Source organism: Oncorhynchus clarkii, chromosome 3 (genome assembly GCF_045791955.1).
Source record: "Oncorhynchus clarkii lewisi isolate Uvic-CL-2024 chromosome 3, UVic_Ocla_1.0, whole genome shotgun sequence".
Classification (NCBI taxonomy): Eukaryota; Metazoa; Chordata; class Actinopteri; order Salmoniformes; family Salmonidae; genus Oncorhynchus; species Oncorhynchus clarkii.
Genome location: NC_092149.1, coordinates 80785364 through 80811933, shown reverse-complemented (window position 1 = coordinate 80811933; position 26570 = coordinate 80785364). Strand labels below are relative to the sequence as shown.

Here is a 26570-nt window from a genome sequence, read left to right as displayed (position 1 = left end):
AAGGTGACGCAGCACCACGCTTGCATTCTTTGGGGAGAACCCTGGTACACAACGCCTTAGGCCTATGTCGTGAACAGAAAAAGTCAATATTTACAAATGTAGCCTGGAAATACATGTACATCCAAAACGCACGCACACGAAACATACATTCATACAAACACACACACAAACACACACACACACACAAATACACACACACACGTCACACACTCCTGCACAGATGCTTGCACATAGGCACCCGCACCATCACCCACACAATCCTTAAGCTTACCCACTAAGACCACGGTTGCTTCTGCGTCCTTGGGAATCTTGGCTAGGAGTTTTGTGTGTTTGGTAACCTGTTGTTGGAGAGCCATCGGCAGGGGGGGATGGAGTGATTTCTGATGTGATAAACCAGACAAACGTTAACAGGTGGGTGAAAGATAAACATGAACATTTCATGTGAAGCCTGTGTGCTAACACAAGCTTTTACCAGACATTCACAGCACATGCACAGGCTTTTTCCTCAGTTAGTCCAAAGCTCACAAGTCCAAAGCTCACAAGCCTACATTTGTCAATTTTACAGACTGTTATGAACCTCGAACAGTCAAACAGTAAAACAGTCAAATGGTGATTATCAGTGTTTAATGAGCATACACCAGGGGTCAGCTAGATGCCAGTGAGGGATTTTTTTGGGGTCCCCACAAAGTGTTTGTCATAAACAAGACTGTAAAATCACTGTAAAATCACCAAGAATTCAGCAAAAAAAATATATATTTCGGAAATGTTATCCCAACTATTCCCACAATAAACAAAGAAACATACGTGATCATGTCTCAATGTAATCAAGTTATGAATTTATTGTTAATTTAAAATACAATCTCTTTTTGAGCTTAGTTGTGATCAATTTGCAGAGTACAAAATATTCTAATTATGTTTCGGCCCCCTGACCATCCACTCCGACAAAGATCGGCCCGCGGCTGAATGTAGTTGTCTACCCCTGACATACAGAAATCGACAAAGTGACCAAGGTACGAAATGTTAAAATCCCTGTTAAACGGTTTTTATACGACTGGAGTTATTGATTTTTATGAGTTGTTTGAAATTTTCCAATGTTTCAAGCCACGGGGAACATTACAGTTTCACAGTCAAGAATTTTTAACAAAGAGCACATCTGTAAGCTGACTAAGAACCTAATTCGCCACATGTGGAGTGGCTAATATGAGCGTTCTTTCTGTTTCCAATTCCAAGAACTATCTGTGTTTCTCGGTTTCCCACCTTGGCTGCATTACTGCACTAGCCGCATATATCTGATGTTTTAGTACACTCGATAATGCTCTCAAACTCAACTCTGGACCTCAAAGCCAGTTCCATTGCTTCTTTAAATTGTTTCCCTCTAATCAGGGACATATTTAGACTTGGGACACCATGTGGGTGTACTTAATGATCAGGTAGAAGATAAAACCAGCAGGCTGCGGACCTCGTAGGGTCAGGGTTGAATACCCCTGACCTAATGTATGTTATAGACAGGTGTGTATAATGGGGTCAAAATAGAATACGATATGACATTTCAAGGTGGAATTTTTGTAATATCCTCCTAGTCTCAGTACTTGTAATCATCTACTCAGATGACTCCTCTACTGTTTTCAGAGGAATTGGACAAGGCTATTGAGCCAAGAAGCAGTGTTCAGATTCAGGCGTGTGACTCAGATGCAGACACAAATATAAAATGATAATTGTCTCCGCAACTCTAACTGTACTGGACCACAACTTTAAACATCCATCTACACTCCAGCCTGCTGATTAAGATGAAGAGCTACTGGGCTCTATTCAATCTGTGTAATGGAAGTTCAGCGTTACAGCTGTGATTGGCAATGTTCCTGCGTTAGCGCAGACTGCATTCAAGGTTAATGCTGCCTTTGTCAGCTCATTCTGAAATTACCTTGACATTTCTATCACACAATCTGTAACGTTTCAGTGATTCAGATGAATTAGATGACTTTATTGGTCAATTGCACACAAGGTCTAATTGAAATTTGACTTCTGCTTTTAAACCAACACTTCCAAAAAACACACCTACATTTTGACCCTTTATTTAAATAGGCAAGTCAGTTAAGAACCAATTCTCATTTTCAATGCTGGCCTAGGAACAGTGGGTTAACTGCCTTGGCAGATCAACAGATTTGGTACCTTGTCAGCTCAGGGATTTGATCTTGCAACCTTTTGGTTGCTAGTCCACCACTCTAACCACTAGGCTACACTGCCGCCCAACATACTGCATGGTCGGAACTAGAAGCACAAGCATTTCGCTACACTCGCATTAACATCTGCTAACCATGTGACCAATACAATTTGATTTTATATACAGGTTTTGGAGAGGTGCGTGGAGCTGCCACACTGGGCACACTAACCACTAGGCTGCCTGTCTAACCACTAGGCTGCCTGTCTAACCACTAGGCTGCCTGTCTGACCACTAGGCTGCCTGTCTAACCACTAGGCTGCCTGTCTAACCACTAGGCTGCCTGTCTAACCACTAGGCTGCCTGCTGGACAAAATGAAACAATGAGCAACATTCTTCCTAAGCAGCACCCAAGCAGCCTCCAAGCAGCAGCCAAGCAGCCTCCAAGCAGCCCCCAAGCAGCCGCTAAGCAGCCGCCAAGCAGCCTATAAGCAGCCTCTAAGCAGCTCCCAAGCAGCTTCAAGCAGCCTCCAAGCAGCACCCAAGCAGCACCCAAGCAGCACCCAAGCAGCATCCATCTCCACTCCAGCCTATAGATGTCGCCTAACTAAACAGACAAGCTCACAAACACATCTCTGCTCTGCTGCTTCTTTTCATGGTGGAGGGCCTCTGTAGGATCTTCAGCCACTAGGGGCACCGTGGTGTCGGGAACGTGGTTGTGGTTGCGTTGAAAGCTGCCGTGAAGGCTTTTAGTAGAGTGGTTGCGGTGGAAAAGGCCCTCCTTTTCGTCGTTGGGGTGGCTGGAAGCAGGAGATACAGGAGGCTGTATTACATTAACAGCGTGGGGCTGGGAGAGGGACACAATGCAATCGGATTGGAACTTCATGAAGGTTGTTATACTATATAATGTGTTCCTTCAATAAGTTGGTGAGTGGCTGATAGTTTATGCAGACAGAACAGAAAGGAAACAGAAAGGGAACAATCCTCCATACATACTGTCCAACAGCTCTTTCAGCATATGGGCTCCACTGGATTGTAATGGGTGTGTCCCTGTTAACAAAGACACTGCAGTGTGTGTGTGTGTGTGTGTGTGTGTGTGTGTGTGTGTGTGTGTGTGTGTGTGTGTGTGTGCGTGTGTGAGAGCAGACCCCTCACAACACACAGACAGTTTGATCACACTCCCGCTCCAACCCAAAGGTGACATCACCACCATCATTAGGTCCGTTTGCTCTCGTTACCCGCCTCCCGAGTTGGACACAAAAGCACAACAAAACAAAAGAACAAGGTGTGACACCACACCGGATTGTACTCAGGCAGCGCCCAGACTGAGTAAGCCATGAGCTAAATTCTACAGCCACCTTGATGTCTTTCTTTCCACATCATCAATTCCTATGTTGAACTGGCTCAGCCAATTAGACAGCTTTTTCCCATGGAAAGCAGCTGGTAACATGGTGGGAAGCGGTGCCGAAAGGTTTCAACTGATGGGGTGTGTGTGACGAGGCCTGGTGGCGTGGGTGTTGATCGCCGTCTGTTATGTGTGTAATGTGTGTGTGTGTGTGTGTGTGTGTATGCTGCACATACAGTGAATCTCTCTGAACGATTGACAGAGCTGCCACCTGGCCCAGTTTGCTCTATGGTTGGTGACAGACTGTCAGGTGACTTGTCACTGACCCTTGGTGTGACATGGCGTACAGGGAGGTTGGCATCATAAGACAGGGACTAGGCAGGTGCTACTTCTGGGATGAAGCCAGAATACCTTGACAATGTATGGGACTTAATACAACTGAAACCATATTTGCCCTCAAACTTTACTATCACAACTAGAAAAAGGACTTTGATTTTCATAAGAGACACTATTGACGCTATTTCCCTATTGTCCCTTCTGACAGACTCGGAAATTAGGTGATTGTAACCGATTCCAATCCAAATGCTCTGTAGCAATAGGTTTAAAAGAACACACTAATACAACACAACGATCGTTCTCAGACACTGACCACAAAAGGCCTAGAGTTATCCATCCAATCATCCAAAAGGCATACCATTAAAAGAAAAATGGATGATTGCTTGAAGCAAACCCCAGGAACACACCACAACAGCAGTCAGAAAACCATGACTGTTGAGTCTCTGTAAAACATTCATGATCCACCACAGAGGAACTGGAGACACCGTGTTAAATGAATACTGTTGATGGACAAACATGGTACCATTCAGTCCTCTTCTTCACTGGAGGGCTTGGGGACAGAGCTGGGACCAAGCTGGGACTAGTGACCAAGCTGGGCCTAGGGACCAAGCTGGGCCTAGTGACCAAGCTGGGCCTAGGGACCAAGCTGGGCCTAGTGACCAAGCTGGGCCTAGGGACCAAGCTGGGCTTAGAAAAAACTGAATCTGAGTTCAGGAGACCGATAGAAGGGAGGGTTCACACATATTGAAAAGGTGTGTGTGCATGTGTATATTTTGAGATGCATTGATGCCCCATACGCCTGTGCACAAACGTAAGGCAACTTTTGGGGTTGTACTGAACTGTGGAAAACCCCCACATTGAAGACAACAAAATACACATAGAGAAAGTCTTTCTTTATCCTTCATGCATGTGTTCATCCTGCACTGCCCTCAGCCTAATTACATTTGACTGCTGATATTCATTAAGCCTTTCTTCTCCATGATACTGTATAATTCCGGTTGAAATCTATCATGTGCCGCCAACGCAGCAGCTCTGTTAGGGCAAATGGTAATGAATAGATAGATAAACCAATGGAGGCTGGGAGGTGAGGGTTGGCATCGGGGTGATACTCTTTTGTATTTTCATGTAGGACAGAAATGACTTATATTTGAATGACTTAAAACTCTGCAGTAGCTTATTTCACTGGGGAAGTCACATTGAGATTGACATCTCTTTGTCAAGTGAGATTTTTTTTTAACAAATGTTTTATCTGTCTTATGCAACAATCTCTGCTATCTACTGTTGATCTCCCACTTAATCCCACGTAATCTTGGTTTGAGGTCCAACATCACTTACTACAACCCCTGTAAATGTGGCCTCTCAATGGCACTCTATTCCCTAAAATGTCCATTACTGTTGACCAGAACCACAGATCCTATGGGCTTTGGTAAACAGTAGGGCAGTAAAAAATAACATTTTTTCCTTTAGTTTATTTAGTAAATATTTTCTTAACTCAATTTCTTGAACTGTATTGTGGGTTAAGGGCTTGTTAGTAAACATTTCACGGTAAGGTCTACCACACCTGTTGTATTCGGCGCATGTGATAAATAAAGTTTGATTTGATTTGAAAAGTAAGACACTACATAGGGAACAGGGTGCCGTTTGGAAAACAGCCCTGGACTTCCTCTCTCTGATTGACATCTGATTAAGATGATACACGTTCTTGACAGCATGTATATTAACGGGTGTGGAATCTTAACGTCCTCTGAGCTAAAGCCTGGGTAGATGACCACTCACTGGTGTTTGAGCAGCAGGGCACGGAGCACGTTGGCCCGGTCCTCCGCTCTGATCTGGTCTGAGATGATCATGGTCTCCACCACCAGGTTGGCAATGCCAGGCAGAGTGGTCTGCTCCAGGTCCAACAGGACCACACCTTAGGGTGGCATAGAGGGGGGAGACAAGGTTTTATGACTGGGTGTGTATCTGTGTGTGTGTGTATCTGTGTTAGTGTGTGTGTGTGTGTGTGTGGGGGGGGGTATATCTGTGTGTGTGTGTGTGTGTGTGTGTATATATATCTGTGTGTGTGTGTGTATATCTGTGTGTGTGTGTGTGTGTATATATCTGTGTGTGTGTGTGTGTGTGTGTGTGTGTGTGTGTGTGTGGGGGTATATCTGTGTGTGTGTGTGTGTGTGTGGGGGGGGGGGGTATATCTGTGTGTGTGTGTGTGTGTGTCTGTGTGTGTGTGTGTATATCAGTGTGTGCGTGTGTGTGTGTGTTACCATGTGTGATGGTCCTGCGAAGCTCCAGCAGGCTGCGGAAGGAGAGTGAAGCCACATGGGGTTTTCCCCAGCGGTCTGTCTCCTCCTCCACGTCCTCCTCAAACTTGATCCAACGAGCCGTCTCCTTCCAGCGCATCTTCTGGTTCTTATCCACTATCAGCTCGTTGAGCTCCACAAACACCTACAGGTACCAAACAGACAACTAGTTATCCATAACTTCACCTACAGGTACCAAACAGACAACTAGTTATCCATAACTTCAAAAACCGGTACCAAACAGACAACTAGTTATCCATAACTTCACCTACAGGTACCAAACAGACAACTAGTTATCCATAACTTCACCTACAGGTATCAAACAGACAACTAGCTATCCATAACTTCACCTACAGGTACCACACAGACAACTAGTTATCCATAACTTCACCTACAGGAATCACACAGACAACTAGTTATCCATGACTTCACCTACAGGTACCACACAGACAACTAGTTATCCAAAACTTCACCTACAGGTACCAAACAGACAACTAGTTATCCATAACTTCAAAAACCGGTACCAAACAGACAACTAGTTATCCATAACTTCACCTACAGGTACCAAACAGACAACTAGTTATCCATAACTTCAAAAACCGGTACCAAACAGACAACTAGTTATCCATAACTTCACCTACAGGTACCAAACAGACAACTAGTTATCCATAACTTCACCTACAGGTACCAAACAGACAACTAGTTATCCATAACTTCACCTACAGGTACCAAACAGACAACTAGTTATCCATAACTTCAAAAACCGGTACCAAACAGACAACTAGTTATCCATGACTTCACCTACAGGTACCACACAGACAACTAGTTATCCATAACTTCACCCACAGGTACCAAACAGACAACTAGTTATCCATGACTTCACCTACAGGTACCAAACAGACAACTAGTTATCCATGACTTCACCTACAGGTACCAAACAGACAACTAGTTATCCATAACTTCACCTACAGGTACCAAACAGACAACTAGTTATCCATAACTTCACCTACAGGTACCACACAGACAACTAGTTATCCATAACTTCACCTACAGGTACCACACAGACAACTAGTTATCCATGACTTCACCTACAGGTACCAAACATACAACTAGTTATCCATAACTTCACCTACAGGTACCAAACAGACAACTAGTTATCCATAACTTCAAAAACCGGTACCAAACAGACAACTAGTTATCCATAACTTCACCTACAGGTACCAAACAGACAACTAGTTATCCATAACTTCACCTACAGGTACCAAACAGACAACTAGTTATCCATGACTTCACCTACAGGTACCAAACAGACAACTAGTTATCCATAACTTCACCTACAGGTACCAAACAGACAACTAGTTATCCATAACTTCACCCACAGGTACCAAACAGACAACTAGTTATCCATGACTTCACCTACAGGTACCAAACAGACAACTAGTTATCCATAACTTCACCTACAGGTACCAAACAGACAACTAGTTATCCATAACTTCACCTACAGGTACCAAACAGACAACTAGTTATCCATAACTTCACCTACAGGTACCACACAGACAACTAGTTATCCATAACTTCACCTGCAGGTACCACACAGACAACTAGTTATCCATGACTTCACCTACAGGTACCAAACAGACAACTAGTTAGCCATGACTTCACCTACAGGTACCAAACAGACAACTAGTTATCCATAACTTCACCTGCAGGTACCACACAGACAACTAGTTATCCATAACTTCACCTACAGGTACCAAACAGACAACTAGTTATCCATAACTTCAAAAACCGGTACCAAACAGACAACTAGTTATCCATGACTTCACCTACAGGTACCAAACAGACAACTAGTTATCCATAACTTCACCTACAGGTACCAAACAGACAACTAGTTATCCATAACTTCACCCACAGGTACCAAACAGACAACTAGTTATCCATGACTTCACCTACAGGTACCAAACAGACAACTAGTTATCCATAACTTCCCCTACAGGTACCAAACAGACAACTAGTTATCCATAACTTGACCTGCAGGTACCAAACAGACAACTAGTTATCCATAACTTCACCTACAGGTACCAAACAGACAACTAGTTATCCATGACTTCACCTGCAGGTACCACACAGACAACTAGTTATCCATAACTTCACCTACAGGTACCAAACAGACAACTAGTTATCCATAACTTCAAAAACCGGTACCAAACAGACAACTAGTTATCCATGACTTCACCTACAGGTACCAAACAGACAACTAGTTATCCATAACTTCACCTACAGGTACCAAACAGACAACTAGTTATCCATAACTTCACCTACAGGTACCAAACAGACAACTAGTTATCCATAACTTCACCTACAGGTACCAAACAGACAACTAGTTATCCATAACTTCACCTACAGGTACCACACAGACAACTAGTTATCCATAACTTCACCTGCAGGTACCACACAGACAACTAGTTATCCATGACTTCACCTACAGGTACCAAACAGACAACTAGTTATCCATGACTTCACCTACAGGTACCAAACAGACAACTAGTTATCCATGACTTCACCTACAGGTACCAAACAGACAACTAGTTATCCATGACTTCACCTACAGGTACCAAACAGACAACTAGTTATCCATAACTTCACCTACAGGTACCAAACAGACAACTAGTTATCCATAACTTGACCTACAGGTACCAAACAGACAACTAGTTATCCATGACTTCACCTACAGGTACCAAACAGACAACTAGTTATCCATAACTTCACCTACAGGTACCAAACAGACAACTAGTTATCCATAACTTCACCCACAGGTACCAAACAGACAACTAGTTATCCATGACTTCACCTACAGGTACCAAACAGACAACTAGTTATCCATAACTTCACCTACAGGTACCAAACAGACAACTAGTTATCCATGACTTCACCTACAGGTACCAAACAGACAACTAGTTATCCATAACTTCACCTACAGGTACCAAACAGACAACTAGTTATCCATAACTTCACCTACAGGTACCAAACAGACAACTAGTTATCCATGACTTCACCTACAGGTACCAAACAGACAACTAGTTATCCATAACTTCACCTGCAGGTACCAAACAGACAACTAGTTATCCATAACTTCACCTACAGGTACCAAACAGACAACTAGTTATCCATGACTTCACCTGCAGGTACCACACAGACAACTAGTTATCCATAACTTCACCTACAGGTACCAAACAGACAACTAGTTATCCATGACTTCACCTACAGGTACCAAACAGACAACTAGTTATCCATAACTTCACCTACAGGTACCACACAGACAACTAGTTATCCATAACTTCACCTACAGGTACCAAACAGACAACTAGTTATCCATAACTTCAAAAACCGGTACCAAACAGACAACTAGTTATCCATGACTTCACCTACAGGTACCAAACAGACAACTAGTTATCCATAGCTTCACCTACAGGTACCAAACAGACAACTAGTTATCCATAACTTCAAAAACCGGTACTAAACAGACAACTAGTTATCCATGACTTCACCTACAGGTACCAAACAGACAACTAGTTATCCATAACTTCACCTACAGGTACCACACAGACAACTAGTTATCCATGACTTCAAAAACCGGTACCAAACAGACAACTAGTTATCCATGACTTCACCTACAGGTACCAAACAGACAACTAGTTATCCATAACTTCACCTACAGGTACCAAACAGACAACAAGTTATCCATAACTTCACCTACAGGTACCAAACAGACAACTAGTTATCCATAACTTCACCTACAGGTATCACACAGACAACTAGTTATCCATAACTTCACCTACAGGTACCAAACAGACAACTAGTTATCCATAACTTCACCTACAGGTACCAAACAGACAACTAGTTATCCATAACTTCAAAAACCGGTACCAAACAGACAACTAGTTATCCATGACTTCACCTACAGGTACCAAACAGACAACTAGTTATCCATAACTTCACCTACAGGTACCAAACAGACAACTAGTTATCCATGACTTCACCTACAGGTACCACACAGACAACTAGTTATCCATAACGTCACCTACAGGTACCACACAGACAACTAGTTATCCATGACTTCACCTACAGGTACCACACAGACAACTAGTTATCCATAACTTCACCTACAGGTACCAAACAGACAACTAGTTATCCATAACTTCAAAAACCGGTACCAAACAGACAACTAGTTATCCATAACTTCACCTACAGGTACCAAACAGACAACTAGTTATCCATAACTTCACCTACAGGTACCAAACAGACAACTAGTTATCCATAACTTCACCTACAGGTACCACACAGACAACTAGTTATCCATGACTTCACCTACAGGTACCAAACAGACAACTAGTTATCCATAACTTCACCTACAGGTACCAAACAGACAACTAGTTATCCATAACTTCAAAAACCGGTACCAAACAGACAACTAGTTATCCATAACTTCACCTACAGGTACCAAACAGACAACTAGTTATCCATAACTTCACCTACAGTTACCAAACAGACAACTAGTTATCCATGACTTCACCTACAGGTACCAAACAGACAACTAGTTATCCATAACTTCACCTACAGGTACCAAACAGACAACTAGTTATCCATAACTTCACCCACAGGTACCAAACAGACAACTAGTTATCCATGACTTCACCTACAGGTACCAAACAGACAACTAGTTATCCATAACTTCACCTACAGGTACCAAACAGACAACTAGTTATCCATAACTTCACCTACAGGTACCAAACAGACAACTAGTTATCCATAACTTCACCTACAGGTACCACACAGACAACTAGTTATCCATAACTTCACCTGCAGGTACCACACAGACAACTAGTTATCCATGACTTCACCTACAGGTACCAAACAGACAACTAGTTAGCCATGACTTCACCTACAGGTACCAAACAGACAACTAGTTATCCATAACTTCACCTGCAGGTACCACACAGACAACTAGTTATCCATAACTTCACCTACAGGTACCAAACAGACAACTAGTTATCCATAACTTCAAAAACCGGTACCAAACAGACAACTAGTTATCCATGACTTCACCTACAGGTACCAAACAGACAACTAGTTATCCATAACTTCACCTACAGGTACCAAACAGACAACTAGTTATCCATAACTTCACCCACAGGTACCAAACAGACAACTAGTTATCCATGACTTCACCTACAGGTACCAAACAGACAACTAGTTATCCATGACTTCACCTACAGGTACCAAACAAACAACTAGTTATCCATGACTTCACCTACAGGTACCAAACAGACAACTAGTTATCCATGACTTCACCTACAGGTACCAAACAGACAACTAGTTATCCATAACTTCCCCTACAGGTACCAAACAGACAACTAGTTATCCATAACTTCACCTACAGGTACCAAACAGACAACTAGTTATCCATAACTTCACATACAGGTACCACACAGACAACTAGTTATCCATAACTTCACCTACAGGTACCAAACAGACAACTAGTTATCCATAACTTCCCCTACAGGTACCAAACAGACAACTAGTTATCCATAACTTGACCTGCAGGTACCAAACAGACAACTAGTTATCCATAACTTCACCTACAGGTACCAAACAGACAACTAGTTATCCATGACTTCACCTGCAGGTACCACACAGACAACTAGTTATCCATAACTTCACCTACAGGTACCAAACAGACAACTAGTTATCCATAACTTCAAAAACCGGTACCAAACAGACAACTAGTTATCCATGACTTCACCTACAGGTACCAAACAGACAACTAGTTATCCATAACTTCACCTACAGGTACCAAACAGACAACTAGTTATCCATAACTTCACCTACAGGTACCAAACAGACAACTAGTTATCCGTAACTTCACCTACAGGTACCAAACAGACAACTAGTTATCCATAACTTCACCTACAGGTACCACACAGACAACTAGTTATCCATAACTTCACCTGCAGGTACCACACAGACAACTAGTTATCCATGACTTCACCTACAGGTACCAAACAGACAACTAGTTATCCATGACTTCACCTACAGGTACCAAACAGACAACTAGTTATCCATGACTTCACCTACAGGTACCAAACAGACAACTAGTTATCCATGACTTCACCTACAGGTACCAAACAGACAACTAGTTATCCATGACTTCACCTACAGGTACCAAACAGACAACTAGTTATCCATGACTTCACCTACAGGTACCAAACAGACAACTAGTTATCCATAACTTCACCTACAGGTACCAAACAGACAACTAGTTATCCATAACTTGACCTACAGGTACCAAACAGACAACTAGTTATCCATGACTTCACCTACAGGTACCAAACAGACAACTAGTTATCCATAACTTCACCTACAGGTACCAAACAGACAACTAGTTATCCATAACTTCACCCACAGGTACCAAACAGACAACTAGTTATCCATGACTTCACCTACAGGTACCAAACAGACAACTAGTTATCCATAACTTCACCTACAGGTACCAAACAGACAACTAGTTATCCATGACTTCACCTACAGGTACCAAACAGACAACTAGTTATCCATAACTTCACCTACAGGTACCAAACAGACAACTAGTTATCCATAACTTCACCTACAGGTACCAAACAGACAACTAGTTATCCATGACTTCACCTACAGGTACCAAACAGACAACTAGTTATCCATAACTTCACCTGCAGGTACCAAACAGACAACTAGTTATCCATAACTTCACCTACAGGTACCAAACAGACAACTAGTTATCCATGACTTCACCTGCAGGTACCACACAGACAACTAGTTATCCATAACTTCACCTACAGGTACCAAACAGACAACTAGTTATCCATGACTTCACCTACAGGTACCAAACAGACAACTAGTTATCCATAGCTTCACCTACAGGTACCAAACAGACAACTAGTTATCCATGACTTCACCTACAGGTACCAAACAGACAACTAGTTATCCATAACTTCACCTACAGGTACCAAACAGACAACTAGTTATCCATGACTTCACCTGCAGGTACCAAACAGACAACTAGTTATCCATAACTTCAAAAACCGGTACCAAACAGACAACTAGTTATCCATGACTTCACCTACAGGTACCAAACAGACAACTAGTTATCCATAGCTTCACCTACAGGTACCAAACAGACAACTAGTTATCCATGACTTCACCTACAGGTACCAAACAGACAACTAGTTATCCATAACTTCACCTACAGGTACCAAACAGACAACTAGTTATCCATGACTTCACCTACAGGTACCACACAGACAACTAGTTATCCATAACGTAACCTACAGGTACCACACAGACAACTAGTTATCCATGACTTCAAAAACCGGTACCAAACAGACAACTAGTTATCCATGACTTCACCTACAGGTACCAAACAGACAACTAGTTATCCATAACTTCACCCACAGGTACCAAACAGACAACAAGTTATCCATAACTTCACCTACAGGTACCAAACAGACAACTAGTTATCCATAACTTCACCTACAGGTATCACACAGACAACTAGTTATCCACAACTTCACCTACAGGTACCAAACAGACAACTAGTTATCCATAACTTCACCTACAGGTACCAAACAGACAACTAGTTATCCATAACTTCAAAAACCGGTACCAAACAGACAACTAGTTATCCATGACTTCACCTACAGGTACCAAACAGACAACTAGTTATCCATAACTTCACCTACAGGTACCAAACAGACAACTAGTTATCCATGACTTCACCTACAGGTACCACACAGACAACTAGTTATCCATAACGTCACCTACAGGTACCACACAGACAACTAGTTATCCATAACTTCACCTACAGGTATCACACAGACAACTAGTTATCCATGGCTTCACCTACAGGTACCACACAGACAACTAGTTATCCATAACTTCACCTGCAGGTACCAAACAGACAACTAGTTATCCATGACTTCACCTACAGGTACCACACAGACAACTAGTTATCCATAACTTCACCTACAGGTACCAAACAGACAACTAGTTATCCATAACTTCCCCCACAGGTACCAAACAGACAACTAGTTATCCATGACTTCACCTACAGGTACCAAACAGACAACTAGTTATCCAAAACTTCACCTACAGGTACCAAACAGACAACTAGTTATCCATAACTTCACCTACAGGTACCAAACAGACAACTAGTTATCCATAACTTCACCTACAGGTACCACACAGACAACTAGTTATCCATAACTTCACCTGCAGGTACCACACAGACAACTAGTTATCCATGACTTCACCTACAGGTACCAAACAGACAACTAGATATCCATGACTTCACCTACAGGTACCAAACAGACAACTAGTTATCCATAACTTCACCTGCAGGTACCAAACAGACAACTAGTTATCCATAACTTCACCTACAGGTACCACACAGACAACTAGTTATCCATAACTTCACCTAAAGGTACCAAACAGACAACTAGTTATCCATAACTTCACCTACAGGTACCACACAGACAACTAGTTATCCATAACGTCAAAAACCGGTACCAAACAGACAACTAGTTATCCATGACTTCACCTACAGGTACCAAACAGACAACTAGTTATCCATAACTTCACCTACAGGTACCAAACAGACAACTAGTTATCCATAACTTCACCTACAGGTACCACACAGACAACTAGTTATCCATAACTTCACCTACAGGTACCAAACAGACAACTAGTTATCCATAACTTCACCTACAGGTACCAAACAGACAACTAGTTATCCATAACTTCACCTACAGGTATCACACAGACAACTAGTTATCCATAACTTCACCTACAGGTACCAAACAGACAACTAGTTATCCATAACTTCACCTACAGGTACCAAACAGACAACTAGTTATCCATAACTTCAAAAACCGGTACCAAACAGACAACTAGTTATCCATGACTTCACCTACAGGTACCAAACAGACAACTAGTTATCCATAACTTCACCTACAGGTACCAAACAGACAACTAGTTATCCATGACTTCACCTACAGGTACCACACAGACAACTAGTTATCCATAACTTCACCTACAGGTACCACACAGACAACTAGTTATCCATGACTTCACCTACAGGTATCACACAGACAACTAGTTATCCATAACTTCACCTACAGGTACCACACAGACAACTAGTTATCCATGACTTCACCTACAGGTACCACACAGACAACTAGTTATCCATAACTTCAAAAACTGGTACCAAACAGACAACTAGTTATCCATAACTTCACCTACAGGTACCAAACAGACAACTAGTTATCCATAACTTCAAAAACCGGTACCAAACAGACAACTAGTTATCCATAACTTCACCTGCAGGTACCACACAGACAACTAGTAATCCATGACTTCACCTACAGGTACCACACAGACAACTAGTTATCCATAACTTCACCTACAGGTACCACACAGACAACTAGTTATCCATGACTTCACCTACAGGTACCAAACAGACAACTAGTTATCCATGACTTCACCTACAGGTACCACACATACAACTAGTTATCCATAACTTAACCTACAGGTACCAAACAGACAACTAGTTATCCATAACTTCACCTACAGGTACCAAACAGACAACTAGTTATCCATAACTTCACCTACAGGTACCACACAGACAACTAGTTATCCATAACTTCACCTACAGGTATCACACAGACAACTAGTTATCCATAACTTCACCTACAGGTACCAAACAGACAACTAGTTATCCATAACTTCACCTGCAGGTACCAAACAGACAACTAGTTATCCATGACTTCACCTACAGGTACCACACAGACAACTAGTTATCCATAACTTCACCTACAGGTACCAAACAGACAACTAGTTATCCATGACTTCACCTACAGGTACCACACAGACAACTAGTTATCCATAACTTCAAAAACCGGTACCAAACAGACAACTAGTTATCCATAACTTCACCTACAGGTACCAAACAGACAACTAGTTATCCATAACTTCAAAAACCGGTACCAAACAGACAACTAGTTTTCCATAACTTCACCTACAGGTACCAAACAGACAACTAGTTATCCATAACTTCACCTGCAGGTACCACACAGACAACTAGTTATCCATGACTTCACCTACAGGTACCACACAGACAACTAGTTATCCATAACTTCACCTACAGGTACCACACAGACAACTAGTTATCCATGACTTCACCTACAGGTACCAAATAGACAACTAGTTATCCATTACTTCACCTACAGGTACCACACAGACAACTAGTTATCCATAACTTCACCTACAGGTACCAAACAGACAACTAGTTATCCATGACTTCACCTACAGGTACCACACAGACAACTAGTTATCCATAACTTCAAAAACCGGTACCAAACAGACAACTAGTTATCCATAACTTCACCTACAGGTACCAAACAGACAACTAGTTATCCATAACTTCACCTGCAGGTATCACACAGACAACTAGTTATCCATGACTTCACCTACAGGTACCAAACAGACAACTAGTTATCCATAACTTCACCCACAGGTACCAAACAGACAACTAGTTATCCATAACTTCACCTACAGGTATCACACAGACAACTAGTTATCCATAACTTCACCTACAGGTACCAAACAGACAACTAGTTATCCATGACTTCACCTACAGGTACCAAACAGACAACTAGTTATCCATAACTTCACCTGCAGGTATTACACAGACAACTAGTTATCCATAACTTCACCTACAGGTACCACACAGACAACTAGTTATCCATAACTTCACCTACAGGTATCACACAGACAACTAGTTATCCATAACTTCACCTACAGGTACCAAACAGACAACTAGTTATCCATAACGTCACCCACAGGTACCAAACAGACAACTAGTTATCCATAACTTCACCTACAGGTACCAAACAGACAACTAGTTATCCATAACTTCACCTACAGGTACCAAACAGACAACTAGTTATCCATAACTTCACCTGCAGGTATCACACAGACAACTAGTTATCCATGACTTCACCTACAGGTACCAAACAGACAACTAGTTATCCATAACTTCACCCACAGGTACCAAACAGACAACTAGTTATCCATAACTTCACCTACAGGTATCACACAGACAACTAGTTATCCATAACTTCACCTACAGGTACCAAACAGACAACTAGTTATCCATGACTTCACCTACAGGTACCAAACAGACAACTAGTTATCCATAACTTCACCTGCAGGTATTACACAGACAACTAGTTATCCATAACTTCACCTACAGGTACCACACAGACAACTAGTTATCCATAACTTCACCTACAGGTATCACACAGACAACTAGTTATCCATAACTTCACCTACAGGTACCAAACAGACAACTAGTTATCCATAACGTCACCTACAGGTATCACACAGACAACTAGTTATCCATAACTTCACCTACAGGTACCAAACAGACAACTAGTTATCCATAACTTCACCCACAGGTACCAAACAGACAACTAGTTATCCATAACTTCACCTACAGGTACCAAACAGACAACTAGTTATCCATGACTTCAAAAACCGGTACCAAACAGACAACTAACAGACAACATAACTTCAGTAGGTCCTATGATTGAGTGTCGTCTGGCCCAGGAGTGTGAAGGTGAACGGAAAGGCACTGGAGCAACGAACCACCCTTGCTGTCTCTGCCTGGCCAGTTCCCCTCTCTCCATTGGGATTCTCTGCCTCTAACCCTATGGCTGACTGGTGCTCTTCCATCCCGTCCCTAGGAGGGGTGCGTCACTTGAGTGGGTTGAGTCACTGACGTGATCTTCCTGTCCGGGTTGGCGCCCCCCCTTGGGTTTTGCTGTGGGGGAGATCTTCGTGGGCTATACTCGGCCTTATCTCAGGATGGTAAGTTAGTGGTTGAATATATCCCTCTAGTGGTGTGGGGGCTGTGCTTTGGCAAAGTGGGTGGGGTTATATCCTGCCTGTTTGGCCCTGTCCAGGGGTATCATCGGACAGGGCCACAGTGTCTCCCGACCCCTCCTGTCTCAGCTTCCAGTATTTATGCTGCAATAGTTTGTGTCGGGGGGGCTAGGTTTCTTTCTAGGTTCTGGCCTTTTCCAGGGAGTTTTTCCTAGCCACACCTGCATTGCTTGCTGTTTGGTATTTTTTAGGCTGGGTTTCTGTACAGCACATTGTGACATCAGCTGATGTAAGAATGGCTTTATAAATACATTTGATTTAGTTATCAATAACTTCACCTACAGGTACCAAACAGACAACTAGTTATCCATAACTTCACCTACTTCTCATACAGTCTAAAAATAAATATCCTAAGCTCATGACTGAGGGCTTAGACCTATGTCATGACTGAGGGCTTAGACCTGTCATGACTGAGGGCTTAGACCTATGTCATGACTGAGGGCTTAGACCTATGTCATGACTCCAACAGGAGATTCTGGCAACACGTGTCCTTACTGTAAAGTCCCCTGGCTTTAGAGCTGCTTAATCTTTAGTAAAAAAAAATACTAGGAAGATTGTGTGTTATTAATTATCTTATACATCCAATCAATCAATTTATCAATTAACCAATCAACAACTAGTCTGATGTCTCACCTCATGGGTCTTCTTGTCAGCCACCCTCTTCTTCCTCTTCAGGCTGGACTGGGGCAGAGAGCTTTTGCTGTTCTGAGTGAGCTGGCATCGAGACGACTTCTTCACCAGATGACGCCTCATCCCAGGGTTGTCCTCGAATCGGTGACCTTAAAGCACCACAACAGAAGCTATTGTTAATGACACAGAGGTCAGCTGCAGAAAAGGTTGACTGTGTTCACTCAAAGGCCTACGATAGTACACACTCAGGTTGTCCAACTGACGTAGGACACATTTGACATTTGTTTTAATTTGTCTGCACAACAGAACCGTCTCCATCTTTCTCTTTTTTTAGCACAATCATTGTGCCAAATGCGTTATACAACCTGTGTGCACTAGGGCCAAAGACTGGCTGAGCACTTTCTCTATGGCGGTGCTATGTCTTGTGACAATAAGAAAAATCAGATTTTAGATGTTCATTAAAGTTTCCGTTGGAAATAAAGAGAACATGGAAATAAGGGGAAGCAGCAGGTACATGAGGTAACTGAGGTTCTGTGCACAGCTAGGGTAACGCACAGGGGTGCTTATTTTGGGTGGTTCTTCGTCCACAACAGACCTGTAGAAGCTAAAAAATCCTTATTAAATTTTAAAGCTCTTCAGGCCACAAACTATATTTTATAGAATTTTGCGTAAATGGCATTATCTACTCATCAGGACAGGGACCATAGCGAGCATGTAGGGGGAGAGGGCCTGGTGAGGCTATAGGGGGTGGAACAAGGGAGAGGGCCTGGTGAGGCTATAGGGGGTGGAACAAAGAAGATGGCCTGGTGAGGCTATAGGGGGTGGAACAAGGAAGAGGGCCTGGTGAGGCTATAGGGGGTGGAACAAGGAAGAGGGCCTGGTGAGGCTATAGGGGGTGGAACGAGGAAGAGGGCCTGGTGAGGCTATAGGGGGTGGAACAAGGAAGAGGGCCTGGTGAGGCTATAGGGGGTGGAACAAGGAAGAGGGCCTGGTGAGGCTATAGGGGGTGGAACAAGGAAGAGGGCCTGGTGAGGCTATAGGGGGTGGAACGAGGAAGAGGGCCTGGTGAGGCTATAGGGGGTGGAACAAGGAAGAGGGCCTGGTGAGGCTATAGGGGGTGGAACAAGGAAGAGGGCCTGGTGAGGCTATAGGGGGTGGAACAAGGCCCTCTTTTCCCCTTTTGGGGGGAAAAGGCTAGCCAGGTGTGTGAGTGTGTGTGTATGTGTATGAATCCTTGTGTGTATTCAGATGCTCGACCGTGGGCTGTGTCATCTCCCTGGGGAATGGGGGTGGGAGCTCACTCACAGCTTTGTGTAGATGATAGGTGCATTGCCAATCAGAGGGCTGGTTTTGCAGACAATCTGGGGAGAAGACCAGACCACCTCTAGGCCTCAGCTGCTTGGTGTTGTGTTCTAGACACACCCACCACAGAGAGGGCCAGAAACAATGTTCCCTTTCTCATCCTCCATCCCTCTGACCCAAAGTTCATCCCTCCATCCTTCCATTCTTCTTTGTGTGGTTCTGTTCAGACAATATATTCATAATAAAAAAGGCTCTATGCTGACAGGTCTGGGAGTGCTCCCAGGGAGAAGTCGGTATTGACCTGGAAGAGACGTCCTTTGGCTGGACTCGCCCTGAGCTTTGCTAGCTAAGTACACGTTCTTCTGCTGCTCGTAAAATGCATTCGCTTGAAAACAACACAACACACATTCTTTTGACAGATGCCATTTCACAGTACACTTGTCTCACCGGTTAATCATAATAAGAAGCCATTGTTGTGACTTCATAATGGGATAATATATTGTAGCAAATTCAGGGTGTCACCACAACTGGGACTTGAACCCAGGGCCTGCGACTGTCAACCTAATACCTTATCCAAACCTCTCGACAAGGACACTATGTGTTGGGTTAAGGTCGCTACACTACCCACTTCCTTCAGGGGAGCTCCGTATAGCTTTTCAATCCAACAATTTAGCGGCGAACGCCAAGAAGTCCTTGACGAGGCCGATAGCTGGTGGGTTAATGTCTCTACAATATGCATGTCAATGTAAATTCAAGTCATCATCATAACTTCTCAATGTATCGCCCGTGTCCTTCAGTAGTCCCTATCGTCCTGTCTGTAGGCTCAATCTGGTCTATGTGTCCTTCAGGAGATTCTATTGTCCTGTCTGCAGGCTCAATCTGGTCTCTGTGTCCTTCAGGAGATTCTATTGTCCTGTCTGTAGGCTCAATCTGGTCTCTGTGTCCTTCAGGAGTTTCTATTGTCCTGTCTGTAGGCTCAGTCTGGTCTCTGTGTCCTTCAGTAGTCCCTATTGTCCTGTCTACAGGCTCAATCTGGTCTCTGTGTCCTTCAGTAGTCCCTATTGTCCTGTCTGCAGGCTCATTCTGGTCTCTGTGTCCTTCAGTAGTCCCTATTGTCCTGTCTGCAGGCTCAATCTGGTCTCTGTGTCTTTCAGGAGTCACTATTGTCCTGTCTGCAGGCTCAATCTGGTCTCTGTGTCCTTCAGGAGATTCTATTGTCCTGTCTGCAGGCTCAATCTGGTCACTGTGTCCTTCAGTAGTCCTTATTGTCCTGTCTGCAGGCTCAATCTGGTCTCTGTGTCCTTCAGGAGATTCTATTGTCCTGTCTGCAGGCTCAATCTGGTCTCTGTGTCCTTCAGTAGTCCCTATTGTCCTGTCTGCAGGCTCAATCTGGTCTCTGTGTCCTTCAGTAGTCCCTATTGTCCTGTCTGCAGGCTCAATCTGGTCTCTGTGTCCTTCAGGAGTCCCTATTGTCCTGTCTGCAGGCTCAATCTGGTCTCTGTGTCCTTCAGGAGATTCTATTGTCCTGTCTGCAGGCTCAATCTGGTCACTGTGTCCTTCAGTAGTCCTTATTGTCCTGTCTGCAGGCTCAATCTGGTCTCTGTGTCCTTCAGGAGATTCTATTGTCCTGTCTGCAGGCTCAATCTGGTCTCTGTGTCTTTCAGTAGTCCCTATTGTCCTGTCTGTAGACTCAATCTGGTCACTGTGTCCTTCAGTAGTCCCTATTGTCCTGTCTGTAGGCTCAATCTGGTCTCTGTGTCGTTCAGTAGTCCCTATTGTCCTGTCTGCAGGCTCAATCTGGTCACTGTGTCCTTCAGTAGTCCCTATTGTCCTGTCTGTAGGCTCAATCTGGTCACTGTGTCCTTCAGTAGTCCCTATTGTCCTGTCTGTAGGCTCAATCTGGTCACTGTGTCCTTCAGTAGTCCCTATTGTCCTGTCTGCAGGCTCAATCTGGTCTCTGTGTCCTTCAGGAGTTTCTATTGTCCTGTCTGCAGGCTCAATCTGGTCTCTGTGTCCTTCAGTAGTCCCTATTGTCCTGTCTGCAGGCTCAATCTGGTCTCTGTGTCCTTCAGTAGTCCCTATTGTCCTGTCTGCAGGCTCATTCTGGTCTCTGTGTCCTTCAGTAGTCCCTATTGTCCTGTCTGCAGGCTCAATCTGGTCTCTGTGTCTTTCAGGAGTCACTATTGTCCTGTCTGCAGGCTCAATCTGGTCTCTGTGTCCTTCAGGAGATTCTATTGTCCTGTCTGCAGGCTCAATCTGGTCACTGTGTCCTTCAGTAGTCCTTATTGTCCTGTCTGCAGGCTCAATCTGGTCTCTGTGTCCTTCAGGAGATTCTATTGTCCTGTCTGCAGGCTCAATCTGGTCTCTGTGTCCTTCAGTAGTCCCTATTGTCCTGTCTGCAGGCTCAATCTGGTCTCTGTGTCCTTCAGTAGTCCCTATTGTCCTGTCTGCAGGCTCAATCTGGTCTCTGTGTCCTTCAGTAGTCCCTATTGTCCTGTCTGCAGGCTCAATCTGGTCTATGTGTCCTTCAGGAGTCCCTATTGTCCTGTCTGCAGGCTCAATCTGGTCTCTGTGTCCTTCAGGAGATTCTATTGTCCTGTCTGCAGGCTCAATCTGGTCACTGTGTCCTTCAGTAGTCCTTATTGTCCTGTCTGCAGGCTCAATCTGGTCTCTGTGTCCTTCAGGAGATTCTATTGTCCTGTCTGCAGGCTCAATCTGGTCTCTGTGTCCTTCAGTAGTCCCTATTGTCCTGTCTGTAGACTCAATCTGGTCACTGTGTCCTTCAGTAGTCCCTATTGTCCTGTCTGTAGGCTCAATCTGGTCTCTGTGTCGTTCAGTAGTCCCTATTGTCCTGTCTGCAGGCTCAATCTGGTCACTGTGTCCTTCAGTAGTCCCTATTGTCCTGTCTGTAGGCTCAATCTGGTCACTGTGTCCTTCAGTAGTCCCTATTGTCCTGTCTGTAGGCTCAATCTGGTCACTGTGTCCTTCAGTAGTCCCTATTGTCCTGTCTGCAGGCTCAATCTGGTCTCTGTGTCCTTCAGGAGTTTCTATTGTCCTGTCTGCAGGCTCAATCTGGTCTCTGTGTCCTTCAGTAGTCCCTATTGTCCTGTCTGCAGGCTCAATCTGGTCTCTGTGTCCTTCAGTAGTCCCTATTGTCCTGTCTGTAGGCTCAATCTGGTCACTGTGTCCTTCAGTAGTCCCTATTGTCCTGTCTGTAGGCTCAATCTGGTCTCTGTGTCCTTCAGTAGTCCCTATTGTCCTGTCTGCAGGCTCAATCTGGTCTCTGTGTCCTTCAGGAGTTTATATTGTCCTGTCTGCAGGCTCAATCTGGTCTCTGTGTCCTTCAGTAGTCCCTATTGTCCTGTCTGCAGGCTCAATCTGGTCTCTGTGTCCTTCAGTAGTCCCTATTGTCCTGTCTGTAGGCTCAATCTGGTCTCTCTGACCTTCTAAACCCTCTATAAAAGCACTTCTTTCACTCGGTCCTTCCCATACCCTCTATAAAAGCACTTCTCTCGCTCGGTCCTTCCCATACCCTCTTTGTTCCACTGAATATGCCCTTGAGAACGCCACTTTTCCCCGTCTGCCCCTTCGATTCTACAATTACCAGTCTGAATGGAACAGCTTTGATTCAGATTAACACAGTAGTGGAAATGGACACCCCACTTCCTTGGCATAGTCTCTCCAACGTAGCACCCCATATAGCTGGTCTCTTCTCCTGTGAATCTTCTATCGCCCCTTAGTGAGGAAGTCATGTTCATTCATTCTGTATTCTACCACAGGTCTCGTTGTAGCCCCTCTATTGCCTTTCATCAACAGTGTAGAAGTATTGCACAAATGCGTATGATGTGGTTTATACATGTAGCATATCGTCAATTCCTGATGACAGAGTGACTTTGTGACTTTTCCAATTGGGAAAATGTAGATATTAATCAATCATCAACTCATCATCATCATCACCTTCTCCTCTTTAGTATAGTGTTGTGTGTCCCTGTGTGTCACGTGGGAGACTGGGGTTCAATTCTCTGACAGAGGAAGGAGTAGCCTGTCCTTATAAACAAGAATTTGTTTGTAACTGACTTGCCTACTTAAATAAATAAAAATCCCTGGGGCTGGTTGTGTCCCTAAGGTAACCCCTATACGTACCCTATGGAAGGTGTAACGTATAAACAGTATGGCTCATCTATACAGAGCCAGCAATTAGATTATACATCCTCTGTCTCTCTCCCTCTTGCATAATTCAATTCAAAAGGGATTTATTGGCATGGGAAAAATATGTTTACAATACCAAAGCAAATGGAATAGACAAACAAGAAGGGAAATAAACAATAAAAAATGATCAGTAAACATCACACTCACAAAAGTTTTTAAATAATATAGACATTTCAAATGTTATATAATTGTCTAATGTACAGCGTTGTGACAATGTGCAAGTAGTTGAAGTATGAAAGGGACCATAAATAAACAGAATGTAGGTTGTATTAACAATGTTGTTTGTGCTCCTCTGGTTGCTCTTTTGTCATGGCAACGGGCCACACATCGTGCTGCTGTGACGGCACACTGCGGTATTTACAACAGACACGGGAGTTTAGGAATGTTTGATTTGTTTTCAAATGATTTGTGGGTCTGTGTGAACTGTGGGAAATGTGTCTCTCTAATGTGGTCATACATTTGGCAAGAGGTTAAGAAATGTAGCTCAATCCCGGTGTTAACTGTGCCACTAGAGATTCTGGGTTTGAGTCCAGGCTCTGTCGCAGCCGGCGGTAACTGGGAGACCCATGGAGCGGCGCACAATTGGCCCAGCGAAGTCCGGGTTAGGGGAGGGTTTGGCTGGCAGGGATGTTCTTGTCCCATCGCGCTCTAGCGACTCCTGTGGTGGGCCGCGCGCAATGCATGCTGACACGGTCGCCAGGTGTACTGTGTTTCCTCTGACACATTGGTGCGGCTGGCTTCCGGGTTATGCAGGCATGGTCTCAAGAAGCAGTGCGGCTTGGCTGGGTTGTGCTTCGGAGGACACACGGCTCTCGAGCTTTGCCTCTCCCGATTCCGTACGGGAGAGGCGAACTACCAATTGGATACCACGAAATTGGGAGAAAAAATTCAAATAATAAAAAGAAACTCAGTTTCCACCTAATTTTGTGGCCGTGGGCACATAGCCTGTCCTCTCTAGAGCCAGGCATGCCTATAGCAGCCTTTCTCAATAGCAATACTATTCTGACCGAGTCTGTACATAGTCAAGGATTTAATTGGGGTGTTGAGTTTTATGTTCCTTTTGATGGTATAGAAGGCCCGCCCATCTTGCCTTGTTTCTTAGATCGATCACGACCTTGAGAAAGTTACGTGTGGTTTCAATGTTTAGGCTGAGGTAGGTTTAATTCTTGTGTGCTGTAGGGCAACTGTGTCTAGATTTTTTTGGAACAGCATTATTTTTGTGTTACTGAGATTCACTGTCATGGCTCAAGTCTGTGCAGAATCTATGCAGAAGATCTAGATGATGCTGTAGGCCCTCAGTAGCAGGAGATAATCTGCAAACACTAGACACCCGGCCTTTCCAGTAGGGTGAGGCTGGGGGCTGCAGACTGTTCCAGTTAATTAGCCCTTGCCAATTCATTGATATACATGTTGAGGAGGGTGGGGCTCAAGCTACATCCCTGTTTCATCTCATGGCCCTGAGGAAAGACATCTGTGTGTTTATTGCCAATTTTAACTGCACACTTGTTGTTTGAGTACATAGATTTTATAATGTCATATGCTCCCCCCCCTCCCCCAACAACGCTTTCATGAATTTGTATAGCAGACCCTCAAGCCAAATTGTCCTGTGCCCCCCCCTCCTCTCTCTCTACCGGTCCTGTCCCCCTCCTCTCTCTGTCCTGTTTCCCCGGCCCCCCCTCTCTCTCTCTCTCTACCGGTCCTGTCCCCCCCTCTCTCTTTCCTGTTTCCCCGGCCCCTCCTCTCTCTGTCCTGTTTCCCCGGCCCCTCCTCTCTCTGTCCTGTTTCCCCGCCTCCTCTCTCTCTCTCTCTTTTTCTGTCTCTGTCTCTCTCGCTGAGGAGATCTTTAGGAGCTTGTCCTTCATGTCCATTCTATCCATCGTTGTACAGCAGCGCTACATCAGAGGAAGCTGGTGGGAGGAGCTATGAGGAAGGGCTCATTGTAATGCATGAATTGGAATTATTGGAACGGAGTCAAACATGTGGTTTCCATATGTTTGATGTGTTTAATACCTTTACATGAATTACATTCCAGCCATTACAATGAGCCGATCCTCGTATAGCTCCTCCCAACAGCCTCCTCTTTGCTACAATGCCATCGTGACCAGCACCTAGCTATCCCTCATTGCACTACTGCAGAATACCAGTGTGTCCCAATCCAAAGGTAGTCAGAAAAAGAGCCGTACAGTTTGTCAATGGGATATCTTTCCAGTCCAGTAAGTGGAGAGGCCCCCCAGGGCCAAACGATCAATAGGTTAGCAGG

The 26570-nt window shown here is 44.0% G+C and overlaps 1 protein-coding gene across 5 annotated transcripts in view; it reads right to left on the bottom strand.

Annotated features, from left to right (window-relative positions):
* Positions 1–26570, bottom strand: part of LOC139405498 (anion exchange protein 3-like) — a 108381-nt gene that overhangs the window by 18628 nt on the left and 63183 nt on the right. For all 5 annotated transcript variants that reach the window (XM_071147868.1, XM_071147867.1, XM_071147871.1 and 2 more), the window contains 5 exons: positions 18803–18948; positions 6098–6278; positions 5616–5751; positions 2784–2958; positions 272–380 (listed from right to left, as the gene is read on the bottom strand). In XM_071147868.1, the coding sequence (XP_071003969.1) occupies positions 272–380; positions 2784–2958; positions 5616–5751; positions 6098–6278; positions 18803–18948 (747 nt within the window). The remainder of the gene's footprint in view (positions 1–271; positions 381–2783; positions 2959–5615; positions 5752–6097; positions 6279–18802; positions 18949–26570) is intronic.